Raw genomic sequence first — 21,215 nt, forward strand, 5'->3', positions numbered from 1 at the left:
TGAACAGCAGAACTCTACACAGAGTACGCGAAAGAACTTGCCCCCCTTCTAACAGCCGTGTGCCGCAGGTCTCTGGAGGAACGGAAGGTTCCAAATTATTGGAAAAGAGCACAGGTAGTCCCAATCTTCAGGAAGGGTCATCGAACAGATGCGCAAAACTATAGACCTATATCTTTGACGTCGATCTGTTGTAGAATTTTAGAACATGTTTTTTGCTCGAGTATCATGTCGTTTTCGGAAACCAAGAATCTACTCTGTAGGAATCAACATGGATTCCGGAAACAGCGATCGTGTGAGACCCAACTCTCTTTATTTGTTCATGAAACCCAGAAAATATTAGATACAGGCTCCCAGGTAGATGCTATTTTCCTTGACTTCCGGAAGGCGTTCGATACAGTTCCGCACTGTCGCCTGATAAACAAAGTAAGAGCCTACGGAATATCAGACCAGCTGTGCGGCTGGATTGAAGCGTTTTTAGCAAACAGATCACAGCATGTTGTTATCAATGGAGAGACGTCTACAGACGTTAAAGTAACCTCTGGCGTGCCACAGGGGAGTGTTATGGGACCATTACTTTTCACAATATATATAAATGACCTAGTAGATAGTGTCGGAAGTTCCATGCGGCTTTTCGCGGATGATGCTGTAGTATACAGAGAAGTTGCAGCATTATAAAATTGTAGCGAAATGCAGGAAGATCTGCAGCGGGTAGGCACTTGGTGCAGGGAGTGGCAACTGACCCTTAACATAGACAAATGTAATGTATTGCGAATACATAGAAAGAAGGATCCTTTATTGTATGATTATATGATAGCGGAACAAACACTGGTAGCAGTTACTTCTGTAAAATATCTGGGAACGATTTGAAGTGGAATGATCATATAAAATTAATTGTTGGTAAGGCGGGTACCAGGCTGAGATTCATTGTGAGAGTCCTTAGAAAATGTAGTCCATCAACAAAGGAGGTGGCTTACAAAAGACTCGTTCGACCTATACTTGAGTATTGCTCATCAGTGTGGGATCCGTACTAGATCGGGTTGACGGAGGAGATAGAAAAGATCCAAAGAAGAGCGGCGCGTTTCGTCACAGGGTTATTTGGTAAGCGTGATAGCGTTACGGAGATGTTTAGCAAACTCAAGTGGCAGACTCTGCAAGAGATGCGCTCTGCATCGCGGTGTAGCTTGCTCGCCAGGTTTCGAGAGGGTGCGTTTCTGGATGAGATATCGAATATATTGCTTCCCCCTACTTATACCTCCCGAGGAGATCACGAATGTAAAATTAGAGAGATTCGAGCGCGCACGGAGGCTTTCAGACAGTCGTTCTTCCCGCCAACCATACGCGACTGGAGCAGAAAAGGGAGGCAATGACAGCGGCACGTAAAGTGCCCTCCGCCACACACCGTTGGGTGGCTTGCGGAGTGTAAATTTAGATGATAATTAAATCCGAGCTGTATAATTTCTGTCATTAACATTCGTGCCAGAACGGATACAGAAACCCCGTGCATCAGCTGAGACATTTTAGAGTGGAGTGGAACTACCAGTTAATTTTTTGGGCGGACGACAATGATGACTGGGTTGAGTACTTTCGTGACTTTGCCATCTCACAATAGCACGTAGCCTAGGACGAAAATTTTCTGCGTCTCTGACATATCATCAAAGGACTGGCATGAAAACTGCTGCGATATGATTCTTGCCTGACCTGCTTCGAGGCACTCGAGCATTCAGTACTTTAAAACAGCGCCCAAACGGCATCTTTGTTGCATTATTTTCTAACTTAAGCGAGAGACTAACCTTTTCGAGCAACGAAAGTGCAAAGACAGCTACAACATTAGTGCCCTATTTCACTGTTTTTCACTATCATTGAACAAGCTACCTATTCAAAGCTGGTAAAAATTAATTTCTGGCAGATTAAAACTGTGTGCCGGACCGAGACTCGAACTCGGGACCTTTGCCTTTCGCGAGCAAGTGCTCTACCATCTGGGATACCCAAGCACGACTCACGCCCCGTCCTCACAGCTTCAATTCTGCCAATACCTCGTCTCCTACTTTCCAAACCTCGCAGAAGCTCCTCTGCGAACCTTGCAGAACTAGCACTCACGCCAGAAAGGATGGGCGGAGACATGGCTTAGCCACAGCCTGAGGGATGTTTCCACAATCAGATTTTCACTCTGTAGCGGAGTGTGCGTGGCTAAGCCTTGTCTCCGCATATTCTTTCTTAGGGGAGTGTTAGTTCTGCAAGGTTCCCAGAAGAGCTTCTGTGAAGTTTGGAAGGTAGGAGACGAGGTACTGGCAGAATTGAAGCTGTGAGGACGGGGCGTGAGTCGTGCTTGGGTAGCTCAGATGGTAGCCGGCACGGTAACTCAGCGTGTTCGGTCAGAGGGTTTAGCTATCTTCTGTAATAAAAAAACTGAATCAACGGATCAACGAACAACCTGAAAGGGTGTCGTCGGACGTCCGCCACGAACGAATTCAACGAACAATGTAGAACAAAATGAGATAAAAAAAAGGTAGAGCACTTGCCCGCGAAAGGCATAGGTCCCGAGTTCGAGTCTCGGTCCGGCACACAGTTTTAATCCGCCAGAAAGTTTCATATCAGCGCACACTCCGATGCAGATTGAAAATCTCATTCTGGTGAAAATTCTTTGATAAATATATAAAACACTTGTTTGTGTGGAGATATTCACGCTAATGTATAATCATTGCTTACCTTTCCTCGTTGCATATCCTCCTTTCCAAGCCATACGTAATGTTTGAACACCAGCATCTCATTTTTACCAGGAAATGACTCGTAATAACAACGAAAGATGAAGATTTTATTTGATAATTTATTTTTACGTACAGACACATACATATATAAATAATTAATACTTACGAATATTTATAAAAAACAGAGAAGTACAACAGACGTAACGTACAATTTTATTGAAGAAACTCCTCTAGGAAACTTGATTTTCAGTGTCATTAAGAAAATTCACAGTGTTCAGTCAGTCTTTGCAAGCGGAACTATATACAACGTGGTTGGATAAGTTGAATTGTGGCACATCACAATTAATTACACCTCCTATACTTGTCACTCGTTAAAGTCAGCATATTGGCAGGCTGCTCACATTCTCTACCACACTAGCATGGCACTACAGCTCTGCGAAATCTCTAGCGGCGTCAGTGGAGTCTGCGACATTAACGTGAAATTTCGTAAAAAAACCACTAACCTGTCAGTGTCAGGAATCTGCACTGTGCTCTCGACTGTTTCATGAGTGCAATAGGATCTTTGAATTTACAGCCGCGACTGACAAATTGTGAATCGATGTGCAGTTGTTGATTCCACTTTGGCATCACGATACTGCTAATGCGATAATCGTGTCCTTTAGTGAGACAAGCACCAGTCACATACCATATGAATCTGTGTGGTGAAAGTACGCTTTTTATTGACATACTTCCTGTGGACAACTGGTGAACAAATGTTTTGTTTATCAAATTGGGTTGCGGTTGCAGGCTTGTGAATTTACTTTAATTCAAAGATTCGCTGGAGCAGAGCTGAGGGTTCAGAACATATATAAATGGGAAGGGAAGACTGTGTGTTCTTTTAGGTGTTCCTGTCGTGATTGATTAATGATATACTTTTGGGTTAACAGCAGACTGTTTATTCCGTTTCAGTGACTGACCCAGTCGTCTCTTTCGGGTGCTGAGAGCTTTGCTGTGTGTACTGTTTGCGTGGAGACTGGTCTTGCTGAAACCCGCACGACGATTACGTATGAGACAGCTTGCGGCAGCTGAAGGAGGCAGCTTTGGGCCGGTCGTCGAAATATTTTGTATAAAATGGAATCAACATCTCCGCTTTACAACCGAAAGCACGCTACTCGGTAAGTTTGTCTTGGTAGTAGGGTCCAGAAAACTTTCTCGAGCCTAGGAGGGTCTTCACAGCATATTGTGCCGTGTTTCCAGTTCGGCACTCATACCCAGAAGGACTTCGAGTTCAGTGGTGTGCAAGTAAGAAGGCATGTGGATGAAGCGTTCTGTCCAGAGAGAAAGAGAGGGAGAATACTTTACAGCGCCACCAGTGTGTTCTGTGTCTTTATCCCACCGTAACAGTTGCCTCGCCCAGTACTTTTTAGGGTTAGGGAAAGCGCACATTGGGCCACTGTTCCTGCTTATGAGACTCCGTAGAAAACTTTTTGCACTCGGAAAACGATATTCATCGCTTTTTGACACAATCCTTGACGTGTTTGCTTTATGTCACCTACAATACGCACTGTAGTGGCTACATACCGCCACTGTACCTAGACTAATAAGAAAGACAACATTAACTGTGCTATTCACTGCCCGAAGCGCACCCTACGGACAGGCCTGGGCGAATAGCGCTATTAACTGGTGCATTACTTGGTACACTACCTGTTGCTGCCCTTCCGAAGAAGAGCGGCGCGTTTCGTCACAGGGTTATTTGGTAAGCGTGATAGCGTTACGGAGATGTTTAGCAAACTCAAGTGGCAGACTCTGCAAGAGAGGCGCTCTGCATCGGGGTGTAGCTTGCTGTCCAGGTTTTCGAGAGGGTGCGTTTCTGGATGAGGTATCGAATATATTGCATCCCCCTACTTATACCTCCCGAGGAGATCACGAATGTAAAATTAGAGAGATTCGAGCGCGCACGGAGGCTTTCCGGCAGTCGTTCTTCCCACGAACCATACGCGACTAGAACAGGAAAGGGAGATAATGACAGTGGCACGTAAAGTGCCCTCCGCCACACACCGTTGGGTGGCTTGCGGAGTGTAGATGTAGATGTAGACCACTCGCATTATTACACACACACCACTGTACTGTCGGCGTTCTCTTAAGTATTTGCGAAAATTCGCGCAGGCGACCATCTACTGGTCCACTACCTGCTAAATCAGAGGAACATCTCATTTCCAGCGTCTTTTCGCGCAGGTAATACTCTCAAATTTGCTACCAGGCTATCTATGTTGCGGCAACTGGCGGGCGTCCTAATCAGCTCTGTAGTGAGGCAACGAGTGATTTGCATACGTGGGGTACTAGCCAGTTTGACAGTAGAGACTTGGGCTGATATCGGAGTGAGAGATACTCTCCAGCCCGGAATGTCGCCAGGTGGACACAGTCGACCGGCTTCACAGTATCACCGCTCACCACCTGTGACAGATGAGCTGCAGCGGCAAGCTAGAGCGACGTTGGCCACAAAGTAGGGTGGTCGGGGGCTTCATCACTACGAGTGGACATCGGTTTTTCGCCGCGGCAACCTGTGAGCTAGTCCACTGGCTACAGAGCAAGGGCCGCGGCAGCAGGCACGGTCAGGAGTGCAGCGGTCACGGAGACGGCGATGGCGGCGGCTGTGTTGTTGCCTCCGGGGCTGAGCGGCTTGGCCGCCCTCGGCGACACGGTGACGGCGGGCGTGGTCGACACTGTACGGTGAGTGGTGGAGGGCGGTGCGGAGGCTGCACCGGGAGTGGCGGCGGCGGCTGGGAGCGCGACCTGGCAGGCGGCCTGCTTCTCGCTCGGGCTGCGGCAGCTGGCGAGGACGCGCATCGGCACCGGCTGGCCGCACAGACTCTCGTCGCACCGGTTGTTGTCGAGCAGCGCGGCGGCCGCGGGCAGGCGGAGCACGGCGTCGAGCGCGGGGTCGCAGGCGCACTGGAACGTGTTGTTCGTCACGTCCAAAGCGACAGCGGACTGCAGAAGCTGCTGACCCACTTCCAGCAAGGACGAGTTCTTCCAGACGTTGTTGACGAACCTGAAGGTGGCGCCGGACGGCACGGCGAGCTTGATTGCGCCCCCCGACAGCAGCTGGCTGTCCGAGACGGATACGGCGCCAGCGGCGTCCAACTGCAGACCGTCGTCTCCCTTTGTCGTCAGTCTAGACTCGTGCATTGTGAAGTTCGTCACGCCTTTCACAACGATGCCGGATGTCATAACGCTCAGCAACTGTAGAACACGAGTAAGTGGCGTACAGGGAATGTGTGCACAATACAGCCGCTAGAGGAAAGTAGCTAGCTTTCCAGCCACAAACTAATTTCAAAAGTAGTACATGTTTATAAATAGTAACACGAATTCTTTACAGGCGAATGGAAAAACTGCGTGGTGTCACAAGGCTTAGGCCAGTCTCACCCCTCATTCAATCGACCAAGACTTATACGAATAATTGTAAGAACAGTTATTATTATTATGTTCTTTAAGTTTGTTTTTGGGTTTTCAGAAATACTGTGGGAAGAAAGTTTATTTATGTTGCAGATAACGTGGAATACGTTGCCCAACGATCACCACGAAAGTTCGACGTAGCGGCAAGTGGGCAAGGAATAGAACGAAGCCATGGAAGAGCCTGGGCCGCGAGGGCGTCGAGCTTCCTAGGTCGTTGTTGGACAACGTCAAAGGAAGAGAGTCTTGAAAGGTTCATGTAAAACGTATAAGCGGGTCACACATTAGGTGAGACCCGATGCCTGTAATACTTCCACAGTTATTAAAAAGTTGTTAAACGGCAAAACCAATAGTTCATCATTTATATAGATAAAAATGGTTCAAATGGCTCTGAGCACTATGGGACTCAACTGCTGAGGTCATTAGTCCCCTAGAACTTAGAACTAGTTAAACCTAACTAACCTAAGGACATCACACACATCCATGCCCGAGGCAGGATTCGAACCTGCCACCGTAGCGGTATCGCGGTTCCAGACTGCAGCGCCAGAACCGCGCGGCCACTTCGGCCGGCCTATAGATAAAAAGTAGTAGAGATATAGGAAAGGAAGAGTTGCGGCGTCAGAACGAAAAGTGATCCATCGCTCAGCAACGAAGAAGGACGTAAACAGCGGGCGTTACGTGGTGAAAACAAATCAACTGATAAAATAGTAAGTCTGTAATTAAGCATAAAGCCACGTAACACTGCAACTGGTAGAAGCCGACCTCGGGGAAGATCAGTTTGGATTCCGTAGAAATGTTGGAACACGTGAGGCAATACTGACGCTACCACTTACCTTAAAAAATAGATTAAGGAAAGGCAAACCTACGTTTCTGGCATTTGTCGACTTAGAGAAAGCTTTTGACAATGTTGACTGGAATACTCTCTTTCAAATTCTGAAGGTGGCAGGGGTAAAATACACGGAGCGAAAGGCTATTTACAATTTGTACAGAAACAGGATGGCAGTTACAAGAGTCGAGGGGCATGAAAGCGAAGCAGTGGTTGGGAAGGGAGTGAGACAGGGTTGTAGCCTATCCCCGATGTTATTCAATCTGTATATTGAGCAAGCAGTAAAGGAAACAAAGGAATAGGTATAAAAATCCATGGACAAGAAATAAAAGCTTTGAGGTTCGCCGATGACATTGTAATTCTGTCAGAGACAGCAAAGGACCTGGAAGAGCAGCTGAACGGAATGGACAGTGTCTTGAAAGGACGATATAAGATGAACATCAACAAGAGCAAAACGAGGATAATGGAATGTAGTCGAATTAAGTCGGGTGATTCTGCGGGAATTGGATTAGGAAATGAGACGCTTGAAGTAGTAAAGGAGTTTTGCTATTTGGGGAGCAAAATAACTGATGATGATCGAAGTAGAGAGGATATAAAATGTAGACTGGCAATGGCAAGGAAAGCGTTTCTGAAGAAGCGAAATTTGCTAACATAAAGTATAGATTTAAGTGTCAGGAAGTCTTTTCTGAAAGTATTTGTATGAAGTGTGGCCATGTATGGAAGTGAAACGTGGACGATAAATAGTTTAGACAAGAAGAGAATAGAAGCTTTCGAAATATGGTGCTACAGAAGAATGCTGAGGATTAGGTGGGTAGATCACATAACTAATCAAGAGGTATTGAGCAGAATTGGAAAGAAGAGAAATTTGTGGCACAACTTGACTAGAAGAAGGAATCGGTTGGTAGGGCATATTCTGAGGCATCAAGGGATAACCAATTTAGCATTGGAGGGCAGCGTGGAGGGTAAAAATCGTAGAGGGACACCAAGAGATGAATACACTAAACAGATTCAGAAGGATGTAGGTTGCAGTAGGTACTGGGAGATGAAGAAGTTTGCACAGGATAGAGTAGCATGGAGAGCTGCATCAAACCAGTCTCTGGACTGAAGATAACAACAACAACAACAACAACATGTTTATAAGGCCAAATGAAGTTATTCTATACCCCCTGATGTGCCACAACAAGTCTAATTAATAGCTGAAACGTGAAATTTGGGCCGAAAACGGAAGTACCCCACATCAAAGGGCTAAAACCGAGTAAAATGAATGGAAGTGTCTTTGTTCTACCAGGTGGTTGCAACTAAAGTGTAGCTGCGGAGAGACGTCCAGTGTGGGCTGTAATTATCGTATCACATGAAACTTGGTAGATATTCTAATGCATTAATGCGGAACCGATTTACAGTGGAAAAAAATTAGTTCCAATTTGGGCCACCAGGTGCAAATATGGCTCTGTGAATGCAAGAAAGACGTACAGAAATGTTTCCATATGAAATGTTCCAATGAAGTGATTAAAACACTGCGGAATGAAACAAGTCTTGACAAAGACCTCTACTGAATGTAGTCATTCGGTTTACTGCTGTTAAAATATTTATTGTGATTGCTGTTCCAACATTTTGTCAATTTCAAGGGCTATGGAATTTTAATGCCTATTCTGCAATCGCTCATGTGAGCAACTTAGAGGATGGATTATAAAAAGCACGTTGTCAACCCGACTTATTCATTCGGTGTGCATTCTGGATGAAGTTTTTATTTTTATGTAAGCCGAATGGCATTTTAGTGCTCATCACATGGCTAGTGCTCAAATGATCTGTGGATGCACGAGTATACTTATACTACATTACGTATTTGCATTGAGATTGCTGGGAAATTACGTTCCTGCACGTCACGACTTACGCTGTACAGTGGGCTTCACAATACCTCTCTACTTGTAAATTACAAAATGTCGAGAGCACAATCGCAATAAATATTTTTCATAGTCATGAGTGGAATTCCTGCATTCACTAACGACCTAGTCCTCATCAAAATTCTAAACATCTCGATCATGGGATCACTGTGACTTTTGATACTGGACCACTATAGTACTAATACAGAGAAAAAGACGTAGCATATTCAGATTTTGCCTTTGGCATGTATGCATATTATTACACTCCACTGTGTCTTAATCACTTAATTGAAACGCGACGTCTTCATTTCGATGACGAGTGAAGGAAGAACATACGACAACACAGCAACTTCCGCTTTGGGAAATGTGATTCCGTAACTGCTGCGTGTGTTTATATATATTGTTTCAAACAAATTTTTACGTTTTTATCAACTATTACCTCATTTACGTCTCTTGTGAATCTGATGGTTATGATTGTTACACCGTACTACTTAGTTATTTGTGCTGTTGCAGTATTCAGATTCGCTAACCTTCAGACATCGATTGTACACAAACGTAAAGTTTTACAGATAAATATCCTTAACTGGTAGTACAGCAAACACATCTCCATATTTTAAAACCACTTTTATGTTATATCGAGCGGATGAACGGGTACGGATATGGAGACAACCTCATGAATTCATGGACCCTCCAAGTCAGCAGGGGACTGTTCAAGCTGGTGAAGGCTCTGGAATGGTATTGGGCGCGTTCAGTAGGAGTGATACGGGACCCCTGATACGTTTAGATACTACTATGACAGGTGACACGTACACAAGCATCCTGTCTGATCACCTGCATCCATTCATGTCCCTTGTGCATTCCGACGGACTTGGGCAATTCCAGCAGGACATTGCGACACCCCACACGTCAAGAATTGCTACAGAGTGGCTACAGGAACACTCTTGTGAGTTTAAACATTTCCGCTGACCACCTATCTCCCGAGAAGTGAACTTTATTGAGCGTATCTGGGATACCTTGCAATGTGTTGTTCAGAAGAGATTTCCACCCCCTCGTTCTCTTAAGGATTTATGGACAGTTCTGCAGGATTCATGGTGTCAGTTCCCCCCAGCACTACTTTAGACATTAGTCGAGTCGTTGTCACGTCGTGTTGCGGCAGGTCTGGGTGCTCGCGGGGTCCTGCACGATATTAGGCAGGTGTACCAGTTTCTTTGGCTCTTCAGTGTATATTCAATTATACGCCGCGTGTGTATAGAGTCCGAGCACCAGTATAGCAAAAAGTTCTGTAGTTCTGTCAAGCGATAATAATGCTTTCAAATTTACTAACTAGCACTACCAACAGACAAATATGGACTGCTCCTCACCCACTCGATGGAAACTACCACTCTTAACAAAGTCATTCCAGTACAGTGAGTCGTCTGGTGGCCGAGTTATTGACTATGGACAATCAACCCGTGTGACTACCATACCCGGTCTCCCCTATTCGGTTTGAAGAATGAACGTCCTGGTGCTTTGAGTGTAAATTTAAGATATTACGTTGCTAAAATGCGAGTGTACTTAAGTGACTAAAATCGATGGTCAATGCCTGAAATTCCTGCGCTTCTGGACAACAACGTGCACACAAGTGGAAGCCGGGGTTAAGAAATGAAGCTGGCTCGGAAACGAATATCTGTCAAAATGAATATCACAACTAACAATATGTAACCAGTTATTTATGAAAATGGAATCTGTTGAATGTCTAACGGTATACAATTGCCTTTTGCTCAAAATTCAACTGTGACAAGCCAACCACAGAGCGTAACTGCACAATGAGTATTGGTCTACAAGTAATTGAGCTGTGTAGCAATAGGGAAACTTCAAGTCATTCTGGAGAATAACAATATGTCAGTAAACCTGTGAACAAAAGAGTGAGGGACTTGTGGCCTACCACTAATGGATTATGGAAAAGAATCTTTGAGTCTGGAAAAGGTTCATGGCGTGTAGAAAGAACAATCGGGAGATATTTGCAGAATTAGGAAGGACGCTAGCAGAAGACAACTATGGGCAACTCATAGTTTCGAGAGAGCTACTAGACTAAAACTACTTCGTCCGGACTTCACGGCGACGCAAGATTCAAACAGATGTTGACATAACTTGGTCCATAGATCTTCGGGCTGCAAAATAAGTGCCAAGAGGTCGTAGAATAAATGGCTAGATGATATAAAGACTTTTGTTGGAACTCAGGGATGCTTGATAGCATGGAATCGAGTGAAACAGAAAGAATGAAGGTGTCTTTACTTAACAATAGATGCATAAAGAGTACGAAATAAGTACGAGTAGAAGAGGAAAAAGAAAGACGACACTCGTATTTTGATACACGTTAGGCGACAGTGCTCCAAAGGGCAGGTATCGCTTAAACAACGCCCAAATTGCAAGTGTTTTTGACGTTTGTCTCATAATGTAAAGAGTCACAGTAATAAAAAAAGATTAATCTCGTTGTTTTTCTACTTGGCTACTTACTTCACTTCTCAGGATAGTGAGCTCCGAGTTGCCGACCATCTGGAGTTCGACAGCACCCTCTAGTACTGCGTTGAAGCGTACGTCTCTGAATGTGACGTTCTGGATTTTGCTGAGGCCGGCGAAAGCCCCACTGCGAACAACGCTGATACGAACACCATCGAGGAGCACCGTCTCCAGAGCGGCACCCTGGAAGGTGGGGCCCTGGAGCTCCACCTCCGAGATGTTCACGAGCGCAAGATGGCGCAGCAGGGGCGACGCCTTCTCCTGGAACGTGGTTCTGGCGGTGTGCGCGACCCGCAGCGTGTGCAGATTCTGCAGCGGCGGGAAGGCGAACGTCACCGACGGGCAGCTGCTCACCTGCAGAACTTCGGCCGCACCGCTGCCTTCCATGAAGGGAGCCGTCAGGTCCAGCGCCTGAAATTCGTAGAACGCATTTGACAATGGCTGATTTTTCTCTCAAGTATTCTCCGGGAGACTAGAGCCAAACATTACGAAGGAACAGTTGTGTAAATGTGTACCTCAGCCAGTGAGCGCTTTGGAATACCAGGAAGAACGAGGATAATTAGTAGGTTCAGCAAAGATAGCGTCTTGTTTACTCAGCAGCGTAGTATATTACGGAAGGCGCTCAAAATGGCGACCACGACAGGCAGTAGTTGCGCAACATCTTCGTAGAATATTCTGGTGCAGTCTGACAAGTAGGCCAGGCAGCGCACAACCTCATCAGAAATTGCAAGTATTTACGCGAGAAGTGTTTCTTGGTCGGTGGCTGGTGTCACGTACACGTGGCTTTTAATATGTCCCCATAAGCCGTTTTACGATTACAGAAACAGTAAGTTATCTTTTCTGTACTCACGGCATGTTTGCATTGATTGTCGTTTTTGTAGCTGACATTTCAAAGCTTTCGTCGGCTCAGGATCACCATCAGTGATCAAACCCGCTACAGTTGCAAACCCAGTTTCAGGATCTTTAACCCATCTTCAGGTATGTATTAAAATGTGAGTCCATAAATATTACACAACTGAGGCTAAAAAAGGTTAAATTATGACAAAATGATGTATCCCTGGTACATGTCATGAAACTGTAGCGGATTTTATCGTTGGGGAAATTGGATAGTTTTCTTTTTGTCCGTCTCAGCTGGATTGATATAAAATTCAACTGTAATGGTTACCGGTTTCGGGCTGACATGCCCCGATGTTATTCAATGTGTATATTGAGAAAGCAGTAAAGGAAACAAAAGAAAAATTTGGAGTAGGTATTAAAATCCATGGAGAAGAAATAAAAACTTTGAGGTTCGCCGATGACATTGTAATTCTGTCAGAGACAGCAAAGGACTTGGAAGAGCAGTTGAACGGAATGGACAGTGTCTTGAAAGGATATAAGATGAACATCAACAAAAACAAAATGAGGATAATGGAATGTAGTCGAATTAAATTGGTTGATGCTGAGGGAATTAGATTAGGAAATGAGACACTTAAAGTAGTAAAGGAGTTTTGCTATTTGGGGAGCAAAATAACTGATGATGGTCGAAGTAGAGAGGATATAAAATGTAGACTGGCAATGGCAAAGAAAGCGTTTCTGAAGGAGAAACATTTGTTAACATCGAGTATAGATTTAAATGTGAGGAAGTCGTTTCTGAAAGTATTTGTATGGAGTGTAGCCATGTATGGAAGTGAAACATGGACGTTAAATAGGTTGGACAAGAAGAGAATAGAAGCTTTCGAAATGTGGTGCTACAGAAGAATTCTGTAGATTAGATGGGTAGATCACATAACTAATGAGGAGTTATTGAATAGAATTGGGCAGAAGAGGAATTTGTGGCACAATTTGACAAGAAGAAGGGACCGTTTGGTAGGACATGTTCTGAGGCATCAAGGGATCACAAATTTAGCATTGGAGGGTAGCGTGGAGGGTAAAAATTGTAAAGGGAGACCAAGAGATGAATACATTAAGCAGATTCAGAAGGATGTAGGTTGTAGTAAGTACTGGGAGATGAAGAAGCTTGCACAGGATAGAGTAGCATGGAGAGCTGCATCAAACCAGTCTCAGGACTGAAGACCATAACAACAACAACATGCCCACTCAAATCACACACCTAAAAATTACAAAATACACGTCTTACAATAATGTATACGAACAGTATGTATGTCCGTATTTCAGGTGCTCATATGCTTGTAGACATACCTCGCTATTAACCGTAATTATCCGTATTATATGGTACCAATATGGTATTATATGGTACCAAAAGGCAAACTGGGCAACAAGTACCCTCACTGCTGTTAGCTTATGTGTCCGTTGAAACTGACTGACACAACCAAATTGACAAATATTACCTGCAGTAGTCAACGGACACCTTTATAAGTGTCGACTTCACACATACGAGCGTGCGCATATGGCTGCCTATTAGTTTTATATCGTGTTGCCGCAACCATTGTCTTTTTTATTGATAAGATTTCTAAAAGTAAAGAAATATCAAATTTACTTGATAGAAAATGTTGACAATTTGGTTTTACAAAGTAACGTGGCACCCAAATGGAAATATCAATTTTACATGTGTCCTCAGCACTGAACAGTTGCGGCCCTACTATCCCGTGGCAACATGCCTCGAATAAGCAAGATTTTGTCAATGACGTTCAATAACAGTTGTGGATGTGCCGCAGGAGGAAGGCTCAGGATTAGTTCCAAGACCAGAAGTTTCTGTTCCATCCAGAGGCGTTGTATTTCGACTGCTCTGATCAGCTCCTTCCATTTGTGCGTAACCTTTTGATTCATCCCGTATACATTGTTTGTTAACGACCGGGAAGGGAGTTACTCAAAATAGTAAAGGGTGTCGCACGAAAACTGACTGCTCGCGTGAAGTGTGACAGGTAGCCCAATCATGTTGAAAGACAGCATACGTACGTTCATGAGCGGGGGCGGGGGGGGGGGGGGGGGCAAATCTGTGTAAAATTTCTCAAAGATTTGCATATAAACAGTAGTGCTTACGTTGTTTCAAAAAATATAGGACCCACTATCCGACTTGCTAACAATGCATATACATTTCGATTTTTTCGCCGTGATGAGGTTCGCCATCAATCTTATATGGATTGTTTGTTCTGGGAGTATCGGACTGAGAGACGAGGAGCTAGAGAGACACAGTTTTTGCACTGACAAAGTAACAGGAATGACGTGGACATTGATAATGACAAATCTTTTATTGTTTTGAAATGTAGTGTTCAGCTAAGAACTAAATATTTGCATACGAATAAATTCCAATTAATTATATAAAACAATGGAATTTCGTTACTTTATAAACACGATTAGTCGAACTTCAACTACAGGCGATACTAGTTATTATTGATATCGTTACTATTGGTAGGAATACGAGTATACCGGTGAATCAGTCACAACTCATAACGCCTTGTAAAGATGAGCTTTTGCCCTACTTAACGGCTAGCCTGTTTACAAAAAGGTCTTATAAGCAATTAAGTTGGCTCCAGATATGTATTAACATACTTGTTATGATTTTTCACTGTCCTTCGTTTCCTAAAACGATCGTTTGTGATGGACTAAAACTACATTTTTCCTTAAAAGAATGGGAACAGAGGTCACGGTTTTAGACTCGTAATTTTCTCCGTGAGGTACACCTCTCCTCGTCGGTCCCGTAAACAGCAGCTGAGATATGCTTTGTCCCTTAGCAGACATGCAGTCTGAAGGAAGCAACACGGAATTAGCGGTGGGAGCACACTTCTTATCTACCGGCGTCAGCATACTGAGGTGTATATGAACGCCGGATAAGGCGTGCAACTGTTCCACAATCTCGGACGTTCCTACAGAGATAACCAAGTATTCCGCCTTTGCAGTGAGCTGCAAGATTCTGTGAAGCCTCGCAAGTTGCTCTTCCTTCGCCTTAGCATGTTATCTGTTTCCTTTTCCTGTTTGCGAGACAGGGACAGGATGTTTTCAGAACTTACAGGTGAGATTTGGAAACACTGGTGGCCTATTGACTGAAGATACAAACGAAAAATTTCTCTATAAGGATTCTTTGATATCTGATGGTTTAATCCCATGGTTTTTGGGGAATTTAATCCATATCAGACTTCAATTTTTTCTGTGACCTACAGTTTTATCACAATGTGGCCTTCTTGTTGTCATATTATTTATTTACGCATTCATTTCATGTGGTAAGATTAGGGCCTCCACGTCCTCTATTACTTCTAATCAGATTTTCTCAGTGAGTAAACGTTACAACGTTTATGGCACATGAGAAGAGTGAGCGCGGTAAAAGCAATAAGAGTGAGATATGTTCGTCGTTGTCCGGTGACATCTGCGTGATAAGAAAACTTACATGAAGATATCCTACACAAAGGCAAAACTGAGTCCCATCTTGTTTGACCTCAAGGGTCAGTTTTAGACTGCGTTCGGCCCGCGAACAGTCGTCAAACAAAATGGAATCGTAGAATCGAGAAAGCAAGGGCCAGTAAGACTCGTGACTGCCTCTGTCCATAAATATCCTTGCAATGAATGTGGCATATTCTTCTCTTTGAGTTCAGTAGCGGGGTGACAGCAGCGGACGCAGAAAGGAACATTTGCTCTATGTATGGGGATAATGCCACTGGTCAGGGCATGGCAAGAAAATAGTTTTATCGTTTCCAGGAAGATAGTTTTTACATTAGTGATTCTCCACGTTCAGGAAAATCTTCGGGGTTTGATGAAGATCGTTTAAACGCATCAGTCCACAACGATACACGTCAGTGTACTCGAGAACTGGCAGATGTGATGAAATGAGATCATTCCAGCATCGTGCGAGATTTTCATGCAACGGGAAAGGTTCAAAAATTGGGTGAACGGGCTCGCACATTCTAAGCCAAAAACACAAAACTCAGTGGGTAAACCACATGTGTATCTCTGCTTGGTCTTCACTAACTGGCTCATGAACAACAACGACCATTCCTATCACGTAACGCTACTGGTGACGAGAAATGGTGTCCTTATACTAACATAAGGAAAAGAAAGGAATGGTTGAGCCTAAAAAAAAGCAGCAGCTTCCCGTACAAAGAGCTGCGCGCATCCACGAAAGATAATGTTGTGCATCTGGTGCAACAGTAGCGGCGTGGTGTACTACGAACTGATTCCCCGAGATGTAACCATCACTGCTGATATTTATTGTTAACAACAATTGAAGAAAAAGACTAGGATGACTACGTTAAATGATGCTTCTTCTTCTTTCACTCCGTCTTCAGGCCACGAGTGGCTTACCGGGACCATCCGACCGCCGTGTCATCATCCTCAGAGGAGGATGCGGATAGGAGGGGCGTGGGGTCAGCACACCGCTCTCCCGGTCGTTATGATGGTATTCTTGACCGAAGCCGCTACTATTCTACATCTACATCTACATTTATACTCCGCAAGCCACCGAACGGTGTGTGGCGGAGGGCACTTTACGTGCCGCTGTCATTACCTCCCTTTCCTGTTCCAGTCGCGTATGGTTCGCGGGAAAAACGACTGTCTGAAAGCCTCCGTGCGCGCTCGAATCTCTCTAATTTTACATTCGTGATCTGCTCTCGAAACCTGGACAGCAAACTACACCGCGATGCAGAGCGCCTCTCTTGCAGAGTCTGCCACTTGAGTTTGTTAAACATCTCCGTAGCGCTATCACGGTTACCAAATAACCCTGTGACGAAACGCGCCGCTCTTCTTTGGATCTTCTCTATCTCCTCCGTCTACCCGATCTAGTACGGATTCCACACTGATGAGCAATACTCAAGTATAGGTCGAACGAGTCTTTTGTAAGCCACCTCCTTTGTTGATGGACTACATTTTCTAAGGACTCTCCCAATGAATCTGAACCTGGTACCCGCCTTACCAACAATTAATTTTATATGATCATTCCACTTCAAATCGTTCTGCACGCATACTCCCAGATATTTTACAGAAGTAACTGCTACCAGTGTTTGTTCCGCTATCATATAATCATACAATAAATGATCCTTATTTCTATGTATTCGCAATACATTACATTTGTCTATGTTAAGGGTCAGTTGCCACTCCCTGCACCAAGTGCCTATCCGCTGCAGATCTTCCAGCATTTCGCTACAATTTTATAATGCTGCAACTTCTCTGTATACTACAGCATCATCCGCGAAAAGCCGCATGGAACTTCCGACACTATCTACTAGGTCATTTATATATATTGTGAAAATCAATGGTCCCATAACACTCCCCTGTGGCACGCCAGAGGTTACTTTAACGTCTGTAGACGTCTCTCCATTGATAACAACATGCTGTGTTCTGTTTGCTAAAAACTCTTCAATCCAGCCACACAGGTGGTCTGATGTTCCGTAGGCTCTTACTTAGTTTATCAGGCGACAGTGCGGAACTGTATCGAACGCCTCCCGGAAGTCAAGAAAAATAGCATCTACTTGGGAGCCTGTATCTAATATTTTCTGGGTCTCATGAACAAATTCGGTCGAGTAGCTCCTCAATTGGCATCACGAGGCTGAGTGCACCCAGAAAAATGGCAACAGCGCATGGTGGCTGGATGGTCACTCATCCAAGTGCCGGCCACGCCCAACAGCGCTTAACTTCGGTGATCTCACGGAAACTGGTTATCCATTGCGGCAAGGCCGTTGCCCATTTAATTTCCGCCAGCATTCTGCTAGAGTAACAGTGGGTCGGGAGGTCATTCCGCACTCACCTTATTCACCCGATCTCGCGCCCTCAGGTTTTCACCTTTTCCGCTCACTATCGAACAACCTTCTAGGACTTTCCTTTCCGGACGAAAATGCCCTCCGTACATGGCTCGACAGCTTCTGTGCCTCAAAACCAAGTGATTTCTGCAGTTATCCCAGCGTTGGCAGACTATTGTAAATAGTGAAGGAGAATTTATTATTGATGACGAAAGTCTCTGTTGTGTTTATTAAACTTACGGAAAAACGCTACGAACTTTTGCATCAACCTAATGAAACGACTAGAGGAAGCGAGAAATCTAAAGAAAACCATTGGCAAAAAGGCGACATGTTGGTGGGAGCACTGTCGTCCCGTTTTGGTAGGATGTGAGAAGAGCCAGTGGTAGAACCTGACTAACCTCTTGGCCGGGGCGGCAGACGCAGGTGATGGTAGCAGCCTGGAGCGAGCAGGTGCCATCGCCCAGGGTGATTCGTCCCTGCGGCAGCTGCGCCGTCTGGTCCTGGGCGAAGCAGGAAGCCGCCAGCAGCAGCGGCAGCAGCAGCAGCACCAACGGGTTGGCGGTCAACATTGCGTGGTTGTCAGAGGGCGACTGGCAGCTGCCGCGCGCGGCGCGCTCCTAGATAAGGTGTCGCGCCTTCCCCGCGGAAACCCCCCTTCCACGCCTCTCATCCGAGTCAACGGCCACTTCCAGAATGCACTCAAATTTTTCCGCGACTCTCACGGTGAGTCACGAGAGAGCGTTGGTCCGCTGCGCGATGCATCACACATGTCTGCAAGGGACCCGTTTCGTGGCTGGAAATACCGGGTGAGTCTATACTCGTCTCACTGTCAGCTGACCTATCAGTGTAAGCAAACAGAAGTGAATTGTAATACGTCTCTTCCAGGCAGCCCAGCTGCTGTAGTCATGTTTCGCTGTGGTAGTCGCCTCAGCCCGTTTCCAGCGGCCGGAAAAGAGGGTTTTGTTCGGCCTGAAGAGGATGGGCTGGATTTTCGCAAACTTTTCTAAACCAGCGGTCGTGAAACTGCGGCTCGCGGGCCGCATGCGGTCCGAATCACGTATTCGTGCGGCCCGCTGTTCACATTCGTATTTTAAAATTTGCATTTAGCAATTAAACAGTGAAAACGCGATTGTTTAAAAAATCGAACTCCCATGTATAAAACAGCTTCAAACATTTGTTTGCTAGAATAAATGATGACTAACTGAAACCCTCAGCTGCCGACAGGTGTTGTTGATATACATCGATGTGGACAGCTGAAAATGTGTGCCCCGACCGGGACTCGAACCCGGGATCTCCTGCTTACATGGCAGACGCTCTACCCTTCTGAGCCACCGAGGACACAGATGAATAGCGCGACTGCAGGGACTTATCCCTTGCACGCCTCCCGTGAGACTCACATTCCCAACTGTCTACAATTCTACATATGTAATGTACCTTATAGACATTTCCCCATCCACTCATTACTCGCGCACGCTTTGGCGATTCCCGTAAGAGTTTGGGCAACCTGTGCGCATTCGCACAGACGAAAGTCAATGGCTGGGTAGCCTTTAACTATATATATGAAGACAGTAACTGTTCTAGAAAGAACAGATCCTATATCAACAACACCTTGGCTCTGAGCACTATGGGACTCAACTGCTGAGGTCATTAGTCCCCTAGAACTTGTTGTTGTTGTGGTCTTCAGTCCTGAGACTGGTTTGATGCAGCTCTCCATGCTACTCTATCCTGTGCAAGCTTTTTCATCTCCCAGTACCTATTGCAACCTACATCCTTCTGAATCTGCTTAGTGTATTCATCTCTTGGTCTCCCTCTACGATTTTTACCCTCCACGCTGCCCTCCAATACTAAATTGGTGATCCCTTGATGCCTCAGAACATGTCCTACCAACCGATCCCTTCTTCTGGTCAAGTTGTGCCACAAACTTCTCTTCTCCCCAATCCTATTCAATACTTCCTCATTAGTTATGTGATCTACCCATCTAATCTTCAGCATTCTTCTGTAGCACCACATTTCGAAAGCTTCTATTCTCTTCTTGTCCAAACTATTTATCGTCCATGTTTCACTTCCATACATGGCTACACTCCATACAAATACTTTCAGAAATGACTTCCTGACACTTAAATCAATACTGGATGTTAACAAATTTCTCTTCTTCAGAAACGCTTTCCTTGCCATTGCCAGCCTACACTTTATATCCTCTCTACTTCGACCATCATCAGTTATTTTGCTCCCCAAATAGCAAAACTCCTTTACTACTTTAAGTGCCTCATTTCCTAATCTAATTCCCTCAGCATCACCCGACTTAATTAGACTACATTCCATTATCCTTGTTTTGCTTTTGTTGATGTTCATCTTATATCCTCCTTTCAAGACACTGTCCATTCCATTCAACTGCTCTTCCAAGTCCTTTGCTGTCTCTGACAGAATTACAATGTCATCGGCGAACCTCAAAGTTTTTATTTCTTCTCCATGAATTTTAATACCTACCCCGAATTTTTCTTTTGTTTCCTTTACTGCTTGCTCAATATACAGATTGAACAACATCGGGGAGAGGCTACAACCCTGTCTTACTCCCTTCCCAACCACTGCTTCCCTTTCATGTCCCTCGACTCTTATAACTGCCATCTGGTTTCTGTACAAATTGTAAATAGCCTTTCGCTCCCTGTATTTTACCCCTGCCACCTTCAGAATTTGAAAGAGAGTATTCCAGTCAACATTGTCAAAAGCTTTCTCTAAGTCTACAAATGCTAGAAACGTAGGTTTGCCTTTTCTTAATCTTTCTTCTAAGATAAGTCGTAAGGTCAGTATTGCCTCACGTGTTCCAGTGTTTCTACGGAATCCAAACTGATCTTCCCCGAGGTTGGCTTCTACTAGTTTTTCCATTCGTCTGTAAAGAATTCGTGTTAGTATTTTGCAGCTGTGGCTTATTAAACTGATTGTTCGGTAATTTTCACATCTGTCAACACCTGCTTTCTTTGGGATTGGAATTATTATATTCTTCTTGAAGTCTGAGGGTATTTCGCCTGTTTCATACATCTTGCTCACCAGATGGTAGAGTTTTGTCAGGACTGGCTCTCCCACGGCTGTCAGTAGTTCCAATGGAATATTGTCTACTCCGGGGGCCTTGTTTCGACTCAGGTCTTTCAGTGCTCTGTCAAACTCTTCACGCAGTATCGTATCTCCCATTTCATCTTCATCTACATCCTCTTCC

At 44.9% G+C, this 21,215-nt stretch overlaps 1 protein-coding gene and 1 non-coding gene across 2 annotated transcripts; both read right to left on the minus strand.

Moving 5' to 3' along the window:
• Positions 1 to 4,658: 4,658 nt before the first annotated feature.
• Positions 4,659 to 18,584, minus strand: LOC124793757. The gene is made up of 3 exons (XM_047258045.1): positions 18,403 to 18,584; positions 11,340 to 11,753; positions 4,659 to 5,927 (listed from the first exon to the last, which is right to left on the minus strand). The coding sequence occupies exons 1-3, from the start codon at positions 18,571 to 18,573 to the stop codon at positions 5,265 to 5,267; spliced, it is 1,248 nt and encodes a 415-aa protein (XP_047114001.1). The 5' UTR covers positions 18,574 to 18,584; the 3' UTR covers positions 4,659 to 5,264.
• Positions 18,585 to 19,268: 684 nt separating this feature from the next.
• Positions 19,269 to 19,342, minus strand: Trnat-ugu. Its single transcript has one exon. It is a non-coding gene; the product is annotated as a tRNA-Thr (tRNA).
• Between the last annotated feature and the right edge of the window lie 1,873 nt (positions 19,343 to 21,215).

This window comes from Schistocerca piceifrons, chromosome 1 (assembly GCF_021461385.2).
Source record: "Schistocerca piceifrons isolate TAMUIC-IGC-003096 chromosome 1, iqSchPice1.1, whole genome shotgun sequence".
NCBI lineage: Eukaryota > Metazoa > Arthropoda > Insecta > Orthoptera > Acrididae > Schistocerca > Schistocerca piceifrons.